The 16,179-nt window shown below is 46.1% G+C and overlaps 1 protein-coding gene across 6 annotated transcripts in view; it reads right to left on the bottom strand.

The window, feature by feature from the left end:
- Positions 1 to 909: 909 nt before the first annotated feature.
- The window catches only part of NIPAL3 (NIPA like domain containing 3), a 45,882-nt gene continuing 30,612 nt past the window's right edge, over positions 910 to 16,179 (bottom strand). For all 6 annotated transcript variants that reach the window (XM_081220607.1, XM_081220603.1, XM_081220602.1 and 3 more), the window contains 5 exons: positions 15,497 to 15,632; positions 13,524 to 13,612; positions 11,430 to 11,493; positions 9,611 to 9,705; positions 910 to 4,769 (listed from right to left, as the gene is read on the bottom strand). In XM_081220607.1, the coding sequence (XP_081076733.1) occupies positions 4,570 to 4,769; positions 9,611 to 9,705; positions 11,430 to 11,493; positions 13,524 to 13,612; positions 15,497 to 15,632 (584 nt within the window). In that variant the 3' untranslated portion in view covers positions 910 to 4,569. The remainder of the gene's footprint in view (positions 4,770 to 9,610; positions 9,706 to 11,429; positions 11,494 to 13,523; positions 13,613 to 15,496; positions 15,633 to 16,179) is intronic.

Below are 16,179 nucleotides of genomic sequence, written 5' to 3' on the forward strand. Positions count from 1 at the left end.
CAGTTCTGCTATTTACCAGCTATATGACCTGAGTCTCAGTTTCTTCATCTGTAAAATGGGGATAATATTAAAACTTACCTCATGGAATTGTTATAAAGGAGAATTGAGATGTACATGAAGTCTTAGTGTAGTGTGTGGCATATAATAAGTGCTTATTAAATGTATGAGTATGTATACATTATTCTGTGTGTGTGTGTATAAATAAAGATTTAGGCTCTATTCTACACCTGTCTTTGTAGATTGGAAACTTAAAATGAAGAGAGACACATTTGCTTAGAATTACTTAAGAAAAATCACAAGTGTTCATTATACAATTTCAAAGTGAATAAGTAAATAAATAAGTAAATAAGGAAACCATTGCTTCAGTGTCATACAGTGTCCTGATGGGATGCTGGACATAGTTCTAAGACTTTACAGCTATTAACTCACCTGATCCCCATAATAACCCTTAGGAAGTGACTGTTACTATCCCGGATTTACAGATGAGGCACAGAAAGTTTAAACAACTTGTACAAGACAACACAGCTAATAAGTGGTAGAGCCAAGACTCAAACCTAGGCAGTGTGGCCATGAGTCTATACTCTTCACCACTGCAGGGGGAAAAAAAAGTGCTTAATTCAGCCTTAAGTGCAATCACGGGCATCTCTGGATCTGCACGGTTTCTACAGCGGCCACTAGCTATATGTGGATATTTAAGATAATTGAATTTAAATAAAACTAAAAATCCAATTCCTAGGTTGCACTCACCATGTTTAATGTGCTCAATAGCCACACGTAGATAGTGGCTGCCGTTTGGGCAGCACAGGCATGGAACATTTCCATCGTTGCAGAAAGTTTCATTGGACAGCACTGTCGTAGATAACTCTGGAAAGTATTAACCAAACATAAAAGACTCAAACTCAACAGGCATCACATGGATTTTCTCTTTAATTAAATACCACTTCATAATGCTATTTGCACATAGCACACACATTTTTTTGAAAAATAAGACATGCCATACATTAGTCACTAAATCAACAAAATGTGAGCTTCCACATAGAATATATTCTAAGGTGACTTGATTTACACAGCTTCTCAGAGAAACACACAGTAAAATTTTTTGCCTGTCAGCCAGTGTTGGACCAGATTTGGAATTCACAAGGCTGCGGGTTGGAGATTCCCCAACAGTACCTTGATGGACATCTTGTCTCCACACTGTGCCATCAAGCTGCCTCATTTCCACCAGAAAAGCAATGGAGATGTCAATCCTCCCTTGCCTACCCAGTGTTCAATTCCATCCTGCAAAACCCTAGCATGACCTGAGGCTTCATGTGATGGCATGTCAGACCTGCAGCTTCGTGGGAGGGCTGGGGGGCGGGTGGAATGGGGCTTAGGTCCCTTCAAAAGTTGCAGGCACCCATCTGTGAAGAACTGCTTTTAGTGTCTGATTAGGGACGCCAGAATCCCAGCCTTCAGAAGAGGGGAACAGAGTGGGGTGGGGAGAGGAAGCCAGAGAACAAGTGGAAAGCTGAAACCCAAGTTTGGTGACCTTGCTGTGAGAAGGGAGATGGCGGCAGGATATGTATTGTTGCCTGGAGCCATCGAGAGGGCTTGGGGACGTGAGAGCCATGAGAAAAATAGAGTCAGGACTGTGAGTGGAAAGCTGATGTCCTTGTGCCCCGCCCTAACAGCAAATGCTGCTTATCTGCCACCGGCAAACCGTCCATTTACACTCAGGGACAAAGACAGGGAGATGCCAGCCCAAGACAGAGTCAGAATTCTGGGGACCATGGCTCCACATCAGCCGTTCCTCCCAGGACCCAGGTGACCTACCCTGGCTTCCACTCCGCAGCCACCATGCAACTCTGCGCAACCTTCCTGTACTCAGCCTCACAGGATGGCGCTGTTGCCCCAAACCTGAAGGCAGCTCCTGGGCGGCACTGACCCCATGATCGTCAGCTGACCTGAGATTACAATGTGCTTTTATCCATTCATCACTCTTGCCTGACTTCAGGTTAAAAGACCCAACACAAAACCAAGGGAAGGGGGCTGAGTAAGGCTGGGAGCACGTAAGATACCAAATGATCACCTGGTTTGACACATTTAAATGGCCTCCCCGCTCACCTTCCCTTTATCCACTCTGCCCTCACACCCCCTCCCGGCCCACATTAGAAACATCACTGGGAAAATGTGAATAGCAGCGAAATTGGATTTTAATTCCCCTTTTGTGTTTTGTTCCTGCAGCTGTGCAGCCTGACCTTGAAAAGTGACGTTTATTACCCCTTCAGAGTCTTCCTCCAAACTGCACAGGGCCTCCTTTCCAACCAGTGCGGATCCTGCCATCCTCTTCCTCGTGAACCATCAATGGCTCCCATGTTCTCTAGGATATGTTTAAACTCCTCGGCCAGGCCTTCAAGTCCCTCCATGATTCTACCTCCACTGCTTACCTTTCCAGGCTCATTTCCCATTACCTACCCTGGCTCTTCCTTTGCCACCCGCCTCAACCCGTCTCTGTGTCTTTGCAAATGCTGGCCCCTCCGCCTGGGGGTTATCACTCTACTTTCTATGCTTTGCCCAAACCTTAGCTAGATTTGCCACCCATCAATGAGTGGAGCCTAAATCATCTCCAATTCTGAATACCCAGTTCCGGGCTCAGGGCCTGACCTTTAGCAGGACCTCCATAACTGTCATTTTCTGTGGTCTGCTATTGCACTCGGCCTGCCCTGCCATAGCTGACCAGGTATTTGTGTCTCTCACGGCTGGCTTGGAGTGCAGAAACCAGGTCTTATTACTTGTAGCCCTCACTGTCCAAATGCTTAACACATAGTAAGTGCCTCATAAATATTGTTTTGGTACCTATTCTAAAGGAAAAAAAAAGTCATCGTCTGTTGCCTTCTTAGGCATGTAAGACACAATACAGAAGTGGTTAAGACAATACAGAAGTGGTTATCACAGGCAACAGACATCAGTTTTGAAGTCAAGGTACTAAATCAGTATTAAGCACAATCCATAAAGGTTAATGATCTATCAACACTGGTCTATTAACACTGTTATCTTGCCGGTTAGTTCAAGGCTGCCTAGGGAAGCAGGAAGTGTAGTTCTAAGAAGTAATCACTGGATGCAGAAATGCCATGGATCCTATGGGGATTATTCGGCCTGCCAAATGAACCCCCAAGAGGAAACAAGGAATGGTAATTCCAACTTTCCAGCAGGGGTGTGTCAGGGTTTCAGCAAACTGTCTCTCTCAGTTATTAGGCTTTCAAGGTGTGTGATACAGGCAGGATTAACTGCCTCAGAATCACCTGTGCTGCCAGTTAAGAATGCAGACTCCTGGGCCCGGTCCCAGTCCCACTTAATCAGAGTACCTGTGGTTGGGGTGTAGGAATCTGTATTTTAAATAAACTCCCTAGGGGATCCTTATTTTCATTAAAGTTTGCAGACCTTTACCTGCCATTCTCAAAAGCATACAGTCAGTCTAGGGGAAGACAATCGCGTATGCAGCCTGCCAGCCAGCCAGCAGCAGCCCCATTTCTGAGAATGCCTGCTTCCCCCAGATGTATGTGCACAGGGATGAGGACCCAAAGAGTCTATCGACCCCAAGGAAGTTAACCAATGACTCAAGCTTGGTTCGTCAATCTATAAGGGAGAGGAGAGAGGAGAGGTGAGTGAGGCTGTCTCTGAAATGAGCACCCCTGGTTTTCCCAGAGGACACTGGTGTGCAGGAAAATACACATCCAACAGCCAGACTGTCTGTCTGTCCGTCCTTCATAGGTGATGCGATCACCTCTTGCAAAATGAAAACGGAGTTTTCTCCCTTTATGGGCTGAAGGCTCATCACCCCTGCTCCTGTCTTTCTTATTCTTCCCCTCCTCTTAATTTCTCAGTTCCTTTGAGGGGAAAGAAAGCAACCAAGTAATTCACAGAACCAAAACCAAGTTAGTTTTCAGGGTGGATCCAGTATAAACACATCAAACACTCTTTCACTGGGGAGGCACAGACCACCAGAAAGCAGATGTGCATTTCTTACAGGCAGGTGACAGGATGTTACACCCAGGGCTGGTTCACCATGCCATGTGAAGGCGACGCAAAGGTTATCTCAAGTACAGAATCAAGAGGGAGGTGGGTAGAGATCAGGCCTGCACATAAGGTGAGGGAAGACTAGATTTGGAGGTTTCCAGCCTTTCAGTGGATTTGGAAAGTAAGGGCAGAATCTCTGCCTTGCTTTAGCTCTAAAGAATGTGGCCACCTTTGGTCACTGACTGGGGAAACGCAGTTACCATCCTCAAGGATGACAACGGCTTTCCAAATCTCATTGGGCTAAACCAGGCAGAGGCTGAACTCTGTACTGCCCGCCTAGAATACTGCTTTCAGCCCCCCACCCCAGACCCACCCTCATCATCTGAAACTTCCAGGACCAAGATAATCTACCCTTTGCCAGAGACAAAGGCCTTTCAAGATCCCCATCCACAGAGTTCTTGGATTAAAAAAATAAGACTTGAAAGGCAAGTTTTAGAATTAAGGGTTGAACCGCTATCAGCATGGCTTGAGCAGCTGTAAATGGAGAGAAGGTGAGTCTCCTTCAAGGTGGGCTCACTCCTTCTTGGTGTGTTCCAGGACGCGATAGGGAACCCCAGAGGCGCTTCTAGAGCCATGTTCTTCCTGCATGATGGGCAGTGTGGCGGGAGCGTAGATCTCAGAAATGTTGTCATTGTTTTCCAGGGCCCCGTAGGAAAAAGAAGCTTTGAGGTCAGGTTGGACGGTCATCCCTTTGTCATGCATGTTTTGCATACCTGAAATGAAATCCATTTCCCCCAAATCATTATGCAGTGGGGCCAAAGGAGGCTGCATCTCATCCTCCTCTTTCCCACCACAGACTAATCACAGCGCTCAGGAGCTAAGCATGTGCACTGTCAACCTCCTGAATGGTTTGGATTGAACAAAAAAAGAGCGCCCATAAATATACACTAGAAATATTATAGTTGCTAAGCAACAAAGGATGAATCGTCAGGAAATATGCACTCAGACCAGCCACTGTCAAAAGAAACCATTGGCTTAGAATGAGGTGGGAATGTCTGGGCCACAGGGCAAGTGGAACCAGCACTGTGTTGTGAACGTGGTAGATGCCAACACTTTTCGCTGAATTAAATCAGGATCCAGAAAACTTCATTATACTGTTGAGAGAAGATGATAACTTTTGTGTCATGGATACATGATGGTGACACATGTATTATGATGCTCAGAGGGAGAGTTTTGACATTAACATCCCTGATCCACATATGGAGTAAGGTACGATTTTGCTTATTACCTCTGGGCACACTGATGTCGGATTTCTACTTACATTTGAGGGCAAAGACTTTAGTCATTAATTCCTTTAAATGTAGTCTACAATTCCCCTAGCTAAGTAGGACCTGGCCTCCTCTGAGGCCAGTTCTTTTCCTGGTAGGGAATTAAGACCCTTCAAATTCTCTTGCCCCCTGGTTGAGTAATAAAAAAAACTGAATGCAAATTATCTTCCATGAAACCATGATGATAATAACAGCTGACATCTGACTGCTTCCTATGCCTGACGCACTGGGCTAAGTGCTTTAAACAGTAATAGTAACAACAACAGCAATAATGATAATGGCTGATGAGGACTGAGCATTTAGTTGGTGGCAGACACTGTTCTAAATAGTTATAAAGTTTTATCTCATTTGATTCGCACAACTATTGATTAGGAAAATGAGGCAGTTGGAAGTTAAGGAACTTGCCTGAGGTCGCCAAGCTAGCAAGTGGCAGCTCTAGGGTGCAGACTCAGGTGGTTTAAATTCTGAAGCCCACACTCTTAACCAGAACCCTATAGACCTTAATCCCCCCAAATCCTATGACAGAAATATGCTACTATCCTCCTTTTCCAGAGAAGAACACAGAGATTCAGAGAGGTAAAGTAACTTGCTCAAGGACACACAGCTAATGAGAGACAGAGCTGGGATTTGACACCGAAGTCCATGCTCTTATCTACCCTGCAAATGGCCTGGGAAGACCCAATCTGTGGAAGGGCCTTTGCTTCCACACTGCACAAGCCTTGGCTGATGGGAATTTTTTTTTTTTTCCTGCGGTACGCAGGCCTCTCACTGTTGTGGCCTCTCCCGTTGCGGAGCACAGGCTCCGGACGCGCAGGCTCAGCGGCCATGGCTCATGGGCCTAGCCGCTCCGCGGCATGTGGGATCCTCCCGGACCGGGGCACGAACCCATGTCCCCTGCATCGGCAGGCGGACTCTCAACCACTGCGCCACCAGGGAAGTCCGGCTGATGGGAATTTGAAGGGTACAGTTTAAGAGTCTGTGGTTTAGATTTGGGGGAGGGAATTGGGAGGAGATGAGGGGATGCCTATTCCTCAGGGAAGAGAGTTGGCTTACCAGGCATAGTTTAGCTTTGTCAACGTTCCCCAGCCAAAACCCCCCAGGAATACACCTATAGTCTAACAAATTTTTGGGTTTCTTGACCCATTACAGTGAAGGAGACGTACGTCATGGGGAGCTGTTTCAGTGAGAGAGTATTAGAAGGACTTACTACAGAATTTGGGTTGTGTCAGGTGATTTCAGGAGGCTTTAAGGAAGCAGGGCTTTGGGCTTCCCTGGTGGCGCAGTGGTTGAGAGTCCGCCTGCCGATGCAGGGGACACAGGTTCGTGCCCCGGTCCGGGAAGATCCCACATGCCGCGGAGCGGCTGGGCCTGTGAGCCATGGCCGCTGAGCCTGCGCGTCCAGAGCCTGTGCTCCACAACGGGAGAGGCCTCAACAGTGAGAGGCCCGCGTACCGCCAAAAAAAAAAAAAAGTAGTAAGGAAGCAGGGCTTTACTTTGGATTAGATGCTGTCAGGAAGTGGGGATAATTCTATAACTGGGGATCTTAATGATTGTTATCTAGAAGGAAGAAGACTAGATGGAGACTAAAGCTGTGATTGGTAAAGAAGCAGCAGTCACTCATGTGAGGGGGATGGTTGGTCTTCTTATGGTTTGGACAATGTTCATGTTTGTCTGTGTTTGGACATGACAATGGCATGGTCCTGTTTGTGTCTTGATCCATCACAGTCCCAGAATGACCTTGTCTGATGTTGATGTTCTGTGAAATGGTCTATGTTCAGCCAGGAACACCAAGGCCCAGCTGTGACAGCCGGGCCAGCTCCTCACTGCCAGGGACTGTTTTTCTCCTTCTCATTTTCTAGAAGTCTTCCAGGTGCTAAAATTATTTCAAGCCTCTCCTAACTGTGACGTGTAGTTAATTTTCAGAACTTGAATGCCTCTTGAGCCGTGGCTACTACTCGGTTGTGAAGATATCAATCTGGTTAGACCCAAAGCCAGGAAGGTCCTGATGCTGACCAGGGAAACCAAGCAGCTGGAAAAGCGTCTCTGTTTAAGAGTTTTCTTCTTCTTATTTTACCTGGCATCAGGTCAAACAAGTGTTCGAAATTTTCAGTCTTTTAAGTAAAAACGAAGTGAAACCAAATTCAACCAGGCATCTACCAGGTCCCAGACATTGCGCAAGGGGCCTTTAACATATCATCCCACTACCCTGGGAAAAGGAATCCCAATTTACAAGTGAGGGTCAGAGGCCTTGGGAGGTCCAGGCACACGCCCAAGGTCACTCAGTAGGTAGGTGGTTGAGAGCTGGGATTTGAATCCAGGTCATCTGAACTCCAAGCCCACGCTCAGCTTCAAAGTACAGAAGCCAGGCCTACTCAGAAGTCCTGACATGCCACGGCCGAGGGCAGGTCTCCTTTCTCCAACATCCAAGTTCCCACCGGTCACAAGGCACAAAGAGGAAGGAAGAGCCACGTCCACAAACAGATCACAGAACGCGGATACCTAAGGTTACCTTAGGTTACCTTCTATCTTCTACCAGAAAACACATCTGTATATACGCAAATACTTATATAGATGTATACACATACACGGTTTATAAACACACAAACACACACGTACATACACATACTTGCACACACAGAGTTGACACCTCACCTATCTGGAATTCAGCTATCCAGCGCCCTCATCTATCCGGAACACAGCCGAGAAACAAGGAAGTAAGCAAAAAAGGCATCTGAGCAGCCAGGTTAGATGTTTCAAAAGTCCATGCACTAAAGCTCATGCACTTAACTCGTAGGAGAAACTTTAAGGCCCCCAACTCAGAGCTTCTTTATTTTCATTTTATACATGATTCGAACAGCTTGGGTCAAATGAGAAGACTGACACGGAGCTGCTCTACACAGGCAGGCTGGTAACAGCAAGAATGACAGACAACAGCTTAATGGCAAGAGATGAGGAAATAATATCAAAAGTAGACAACGTAAACCCTGGGGCCACTTAAATCGTGGGCACCTCGGTCGGCCCTGAGACCACGCCTGCCTCCCTTCATTAAGGAGTACGCTACTCCATCTCTGTGACTGTCTTTTGGTCACAAGACTGTCTTTTTTTTTTAATTTCATGGTATGTGAATTATATCCTGATAAAACTATTATTTTATTTTTTTACAACTTTATTGGAGTATAATTGCCTCACAATGGTGTGTTAGTTTCTGCTTTATAACAAAGTGAATCAGTTATACATATACATATGTTCCCATATCCCTTCCCTCTTGTGTCTCCCTCCCTCCCACCCTCCCTATCCCACCCCTCCAGGCGGTCACAAAGCACCGAGCTGATCTCCCTGTGCTATGGGGCTGCTTCCCACTAGCTATCTATTTTACGTTTGGTAGTGTATATATGTCCATGCCTCTCTCTCACTTTGTCACAGCTTCCCCTTCCCCTCCCCATATCCTCAAGTCCATTCTCAAGTAGGTCTGTGTCTTTATTCCTGTTTTACCCCTAGGTAAGACTGTCTTAACAGAGGGTGGGAGATTATGCTTTGGAGAGAGTTCCATCTTATATCTCTAAACTAAAAATTAAATTTGAGTTAAAGAGTGAAAGCTAGTGGCCACTAGTATCCTAGAGAATGTAGGTCAGCAAATCTAGATGGGGCTGCCCAACATCTTAACTTTCTCGTCTGAATCCCTTGAGGCTGCAAAGTGCTCTCCAGTTCTCTACAAGCCCCATCACTCCCTTTTGTGCGGTACTCAGCTGATTCACACATTTATGCTCCTGCCCTTTGAACTTTCGCTTCTCGGTGTGAACCCTAAGCTCCCTGGGGAACTAGGCTCTCCAGAACAATCCACTCCCTTGTGGAATCTAAGGACTGAGGTTATAGTATTTGAATTTCATTCATCCTATTTTCCTTCCCCTCTCTGATCATTCCATTCCACTGAGATGAACTGGATTTTTCCTTTTGCAGGCATGAAGCCTGGTGCTGCAGATCATAATTATATCCAGTGTGAATCAGGATTGTCTTTAAAAGATCCCCAAATTGACATGAGAACTGGCAAGATGTGCTCAAAACCAATCGAGGTGCCTCAGCCATTGCCTCCTCTTTTGCAAACTGAGATCAAACAAAAAACCAAAAAACCCACAAAAAACAGAAAGAAAAAAAAAAGAGAGACAGTCACATCATAATAGCACAGCACACCTTCCCTGCACCAAACCCAGAGGCTGGTTGTCTCTTTTTAAACAGGAAGTAGCAGTCATTCTATGTGGATGGGCTGGCCAGCTGGATTTGAATGTTACCTGGCATGGCATCCATGGAAATGTAGGGCTCAAAGGGAATGGCCTTCTTCCTGTTTCGTGTGATTAAGAAGACGCCCAAGAACGCAATGAGGCACCTGGTGAACACACATGAAGAGAAACAAGGCCAGAGTGAGGTTGGGAGGGATGCTTTCAAACGTGAGTAATGGGAAAAAGGGGAAAACAGGGTGGCAGGCTGCGGAGGTGGGCTCACTGCTGAGCGGCCCTGAGAGGTGGCAGGGCCTGGAATCAGCAGGAAGCAGATGCAAGATAAATAATAACAGCCCGTGCAGCCCACACAAGCCTCAATCAGAACAAATCAGGCCATCCTTGGCCAAACCCTCACCTCCACTTACCCTGCATCTCAGAACCCTGCCTTTAAAGATTTTTTTTTTAATTAAAAAGTTCTTTATGGCTTAAATTCAATCAATACAGGAGCAGAGAAAATAAAAATTAGAAAGTCCCTGTACTCGTCCCCACTATAGGTGTATATATATATTCTGCCAGAGTCTTTTTTTGTTTTTTTCTCTTCTCCAGAGCTTAGATAAACAAGCACACTTTCTAAAAACTGAGGCATAATTTACAGGCAATAAAATGCACAATCCCTAAATGTGGAGCTCGATGAATCTTACCTGTGCACACACTCGTGGGATCACCACCCAGGTCAATAGAGAAGTCATTTCCATCCTTTACCCCCAGAGAGTTTCCTGCGCCCCTTCCCCATTCATGCAGACCCTTCCCCAGAGGAAACCACTGTTCTGACGTCCACAGAATCGACTGGCCTGTTCTTCAACTTCTTGTGAGTTAAACAATACAGTGTACTCTTCTATGTCTGACTTCTTTCACCTGATTTTTAAGATTCATCCACTTCATTGTGTGTATTAGTAGTTCATTATTTTTTTATTGTTGTGTTGAACGCATTATCTGACCCATTGTCTGAATATATTAGAACTTGTTTTCCACTCTCCTGTTGTATCCAGTTTCGGTATATAATGAATAAAGCTACTATAAATATTCATGTACAAGTCATTTTGTCAATATATATAACTAATTTCTTTTGGGTCTATATCTAGATGTGGAATTGCTGGCTCATAGGGTATACTATACATTTTTAAAAGTGTAACTTTTTTCATTCAACATATCCTAGACATGGTTCTACGTCAGCACCAATAGACTGACCTCAATTTTTCAAAATGGCAGTATGGTACTTAATTATATGAAGATAGTGTAATTTATTTAACCTGTATCTTACTGATGGGCATTTAGGCTGTTTCCAATTATTTGCTTATACAATTAATTTTTAAAATAATAAACACCCTCATATATGTGTCGTTACGTCCATCATTTACTTTTCCAAGATAAATGATTAGAAATGGAAAGCTGCATCAAGAAGCATGCTCATTTAAAAATTTCACCGTTATTGCCAAATTGTCCTCCCACATTAAAGAACTTCTCACACTGTGGCAGACAGCTGGGCTCCTCATCCTTTTGCCAACATGGGACATTACCCCTCCTGTTAGTTTTTGCAAAATGATGGCATCTTGTTTAGCTTCAGTATACATTTCTTTGATCTGAGGTGAGGTTGAGAGTCTTTCATGGGTCAAATTGTGATGTGTTCGAAATGACAAGGAGATTAAAGCCCAAAAGAGAAGAAAGGAAAAGTAAAGCCCTTTGGGGAATGAAACGCTCACCTCTGGGGACAAAGCTCCCACTGCCAGCTGCTCCTCTGGCTCTAAGGGACTGCCTGAGAGGCTGGAGCAGGGGTGGGGAGAGAGGGGCAGCCTGCCTGGAATTCGGGGCCAGGGAGCAGGATGGGACTCACCCCAGTGCAAACATGCAGACGTGCAGCACGTCCTCCCCGAGGAAGTCCAGGTAGAAGATGGCGCCTGAGCAGCAAAGAATGGAAAATGCGGGTGAGCGGTTTTCAAATCACCTACCTGCCAGTCAGTTTAGGATCTGGTGAAGCTCCCTTCCCTACAGAATACCAAAGGGGTCCAAAATACTATGACTGCACCTAGTGAGAAATTAGCAGAATGGAATAAAAGCCATTTGGGGGGAATAGACTGTCTTCTCTTTCTCCCCCACCTAGGCCCCTCTTACCTCCATCTTTTTTTTCTTAACTTTTTATTTTGAGATAATATTAGATGCACAGAAATAGTATGGAATTCCCACGTACCCTTTGCCCAGCTTCCCCCAGTGAAACGACACTGTGAGCTAAACTAGAGCCTTACCAGTTTTTACACACTCCTCTCCCTCATCTTTCTTTCTTTTTCTTTTTTGTTAAGTTTTTTATAGGAGTATAGTTGATTTACAATGTTGTGTTAGTTTCAGGTGTACAGCAAAGTGAATCAGTTATACATATACATGTATCCACTCTTTTTTAGATTCTTCTCCCATATAGGCCATTACAGAGTACTGAGTAGAGTTGCCTATGCTATACAGTAGGTCCTTATTAGTTACCTATTTTATATATAGTAGTGTGTATATGCCAATCCCAATCTCCCAATTTATTCCTCCCCTCCCCTTTAACCCCTTGTAACCACAAGTTTGCTTTCTATATATGTAACTCTATTTCTATTTTGTAGATAAGTTCATTTGTACCTTTTATTTAGATTCCACATGTAAGTGATATCATATGATATTTGTCTTTCACTGACTTAACTTCACTCAGTATGACAATCTCTAGGTCCATTCACGTTGCTGCAAATGGCATTATTTCGTTCTTTTTTATGGCTGAGTAATATTCCACTGTATATATGTACCACATTTTCCCCCCATCTTTCTTAAGATGGAAAACCAAGGCTTCGTGGTTAAGCCGCCGGAGCTTTCTAACCTCATGAGACTGGCAGATGTCACACCCTGCAGTGTGGCAGTGCCACAGGCCTGCCGCCCTCACCCTGCAGCCAGCGTCTGTCTGGACCCACTTCACACCCCACCACCCCGACCCTGCCCAGAGCTCCTGATTCCCTGCCTGACTGTGGACTCAACCACAGTGTTTCCATCCCTTTCAATCTTGCCTGGACCGAAGCTGTTGACCATGACTCATACCTCTGCATGAGGTTAGCTTTCTGGCTGCTCTGGGTCAAGCCCCACTCAATCCCTGGTCCCGCTCATGGCACAGGCCCTGGCAGGCTGTGTGCCCTCTTGTTCTAACCTCTGTGAACACCAGTTTGGGCGCACCACTCGTCCAAAGTGCAGTGCGAAATATATGGCTTTCCGGCTGGGCCTTCCTCAAAGGGAGGCACACTGGTTCTTACTGGTCTTTTTACTCTGAAAATCTTAGTCACCATTGCCATTTAAAAACAAACAAACAAAAGAACCGACACACATACACACACATACACAGACACATAGAGACATGCTTGCAGCCTCTGAAGCCACCTCAGAAAGAAAAAGAAAAAACATATAGGGGTGGAGTAGAAGAAAAGGGGAATGTAATAATGATGATGATCACTTACTGGGCACGTGTTATGTATATACTCATGATCTCTAAAAATTATACAGAAGATATGTGTGGTCACTTGGCCAGTGGAGGCTGTGGAGTTAGCAGATGATGGTAAAAACTGTTAAAGAAACCTGACACAAGCAGTACAAAGTAGGGGACGTTTGGACTATACATATTTCAATTCTAGGAGGAAAGTATTATTATTCCCATGTTATGAATGTGGAACTGAGGCTCAGAGAGGTGAAGTGATCTTCCCAGAGCTACACAGCTCCGTGTCTGTGCTGGGGTGCAAACCTAGGCCTCTCTGGCTCTCAGTCCTGCGCTTTCCCCACAAAACCATCTACAACTGTGACAGGCAGAACAAGTCAGCAGAACTGGCCTTCTGACAGAGGCAGCGCCCCTTCCCTCCACACTGGGGTAATGTCCCTGCTGTCAAGGTAGAAGACAGAAATCTAGCGACCACACCCTTACCTGCTGTGATAGCCACGGTAGTGGATAGAATGTAGCCCACACTGGCAATCAGAGAGGAGTCATACATCTGTGAGGCTTGACCTAAAAACCTTCAACACAAAAGCACTCTGGTCAGTGGGATGTGGGGATGTCGAAAGGCCGAGGTGAAAGCCGATGACCGCAGGCTTGGTCTGAAAATATGAAGATGAGGCGTGAAGGAATATTCCTTGGGATTATAAGGATGCCAGCCTTGTGTGTCTCCTGGGCTGGGGTCCACGCTTCGCTCCTATTCTTCCTCTGGACACACAGCCTGAGGCCCATCCCTCTCCCTGTCCAGCACCTCTGACCACATAGTTCTTATCACCGCAGTGCCCTTCTCCTCACCTCTGTGTCCCCTGCATCCCCTACCCACTAAAAAGCCATTCCTGGGCCCTTAACACTCCAAGAAACTCCTGTAGCGCTTATCACGTCCTGCCTCGTGTTGTCATTATTCTTTTAAACAAATTTTCTTCTTAATTCAACTCTCACTGCAATAAATATAGGAAAAAGAGAGAGTAAATTAGAGTCACTCCTAATCTCTCCACCTAGGATAAACACTCCATCATTTAGAAATATATTCTTTGTCCATGCTCTGCATAGCATTTTGGTTGTTGTCGCAAAGTTCCTTACACCATAACACACTTCCCAACCAACTGTAATTGTCTGTTTACCTGGCTGTCCCCGGACCAGGGCTGTGAGCACCTTGAGTTCAGTGACTATCGCTCATGTCTCTGTGCGTGGAAGGCCCAGCACGGGCCCGGTACACAGCAGGCCTCGATGAATGTGTGATGTGTGAGTGAGAAGCTTCCCGAGGAGGGCGGGGCACCTGATCATCTTTGTAAGCCCTGGAGGGCACAGCACAGAGCCTTGCATTGGACAGGGGCTCAGGGGTGATGACCAGAATCATTGTAGGAGGACTAAGCATAATCATAATCAGCATAATAATAGTAATAAAAATCACAAAAGAAGCTACTATTTACTGGACGTTGCCCTGTATCCTACTAGAGCCTGCTGCGATTCTGTTGGTAGGGGCTGTTGCTATTCAGATGGGGAATCTGTGTCTTGGAGAAGCTGAGGAGCAGGCCTAGAGCAGAGGGGTGAGGGGCGCGGGGCGGGGAGGGAGGCAGACGCCGGGGTTCCAGTCTCAGCTCCGCCAGTTCCTGGCCTCTCGCAGCAGTTCCTTACATGCAAAATGAGGATGATGTCATTGTCGTGGGGACCAAATGAATTCAAGTTCCTGTGAAGGCAGTGAGGGCACAGCTTACACTGGGCACCCGGGTGGCAGCGGTCACCGCTATGTTCCCCGGAGGCACCGCTGGTGGATGGTGAGCCCCAGCGGCTGGAGTCCAGGGCCTGACCTGTCCAGGGTGAACCGGCCCCATGCACCACACTGAAACCTGCACTGTCCACCCTCCGTTCCCACGCAGGTTTGTCACATGCTCACCCAGGCCCCCTGCTGGGCACCGGATCTCTGACGTGAGCAAGGCCCAGGCCTACCCTCAGAACTGCTGCTCCTGAGGCAGAAACCATCACCTTGCTCTTCTACTTGGAAAGATTTCTTGAGGACAAGAAAGTTGGAGACAACTTTCTCTCTTCCACCGGGCAGACAAATAGGTGCCTCACGGGGACGGCACAGCTTCTTCTGAGGCCCCGGAAGTGGGCACCTGCCTTGGTCCAGATGGGAATCGAGGCTGCCTCTGATTGCGTGGTTCTCACATTTTGAGGCAGAGGGAAAAATACATCCACTCCAGGCTTTTCAAGCGGCACGGCACCCCTCCATGTGATAACTCAGCAAATTAGCGACCCCTCTCTCTCCACAGTGGATGCCAGATCCTGGCGACAGAATATTTGAATGTTCTACCTGCCCTACAGCTTCAAAAACAATTGGAATCGGGCCCAGAAGCTGGAAGAGACCTTTGTGGGGAAGCCCAGCAGGAAAAGAATCTGCAACTCACGCGGCTTGATAGATAGCAGTTGCCACCATGCACACGAACATCACGTAGAAGATGGGATAGTCGAGCTGCAGGTTCCCCTGTATGGACAAGACGAGCATCCCGGCCACAGCCTTCACTGTCACCACGGTCATTGAGCCTGCAGAAGGTTAACAAGGATGTGTGGGGTGGGAGCCTCAGAGACACGGCGGGGGGAACAGTTTACAAACTCAAAGGACAAAGTGACCAAGATGCAGGGAACACGGGCAGAGCCCAGCCAGTGATTTACACAGTGAGAAGATCCTATTGGCATTGGTTCTTTTGTACCCTCCCATGAAAGCAGAGAGGAAAGCAAAACCCGGAAGGGTATTTCCAAACGCCCTTCTAAACTCTACCAAGAAAGGGTAGTGAGTTCACTCAGAACTCCAGAGTGGCAACACTGTGTCTGGAACACAATGAAAGGTCAAAACAATCGAATGTATAAATGAACTTCTTTTGAGTATCATTCTCACGGCAATCACAAGAAAAATGTGGTGTGTACAGAGCTCAGGAGTTTTTTGTGTTGTTTTTTTGGTCTTTTAAAATGCTTACTCACTGGTATTTTTAAAAACATTTCTTTAGACCAGAGGTCTCCACATGTTTTGGAATGCATACCCCTATGCATATGTATATACTTTTCAAATATATATATACATTTATTTATTTTA

This window comes from Mesoplodon bidens, assembly GCF_964165515.1.
Source record: "Mesoplodon bidens genome assembly, chromosome: 2".
NCBI lineage: Eukaryota > Metazoa > Chordata > Mammalia > Artiodactyla > Ziphiidae > Mesoplodon > Mesoplodon bidens.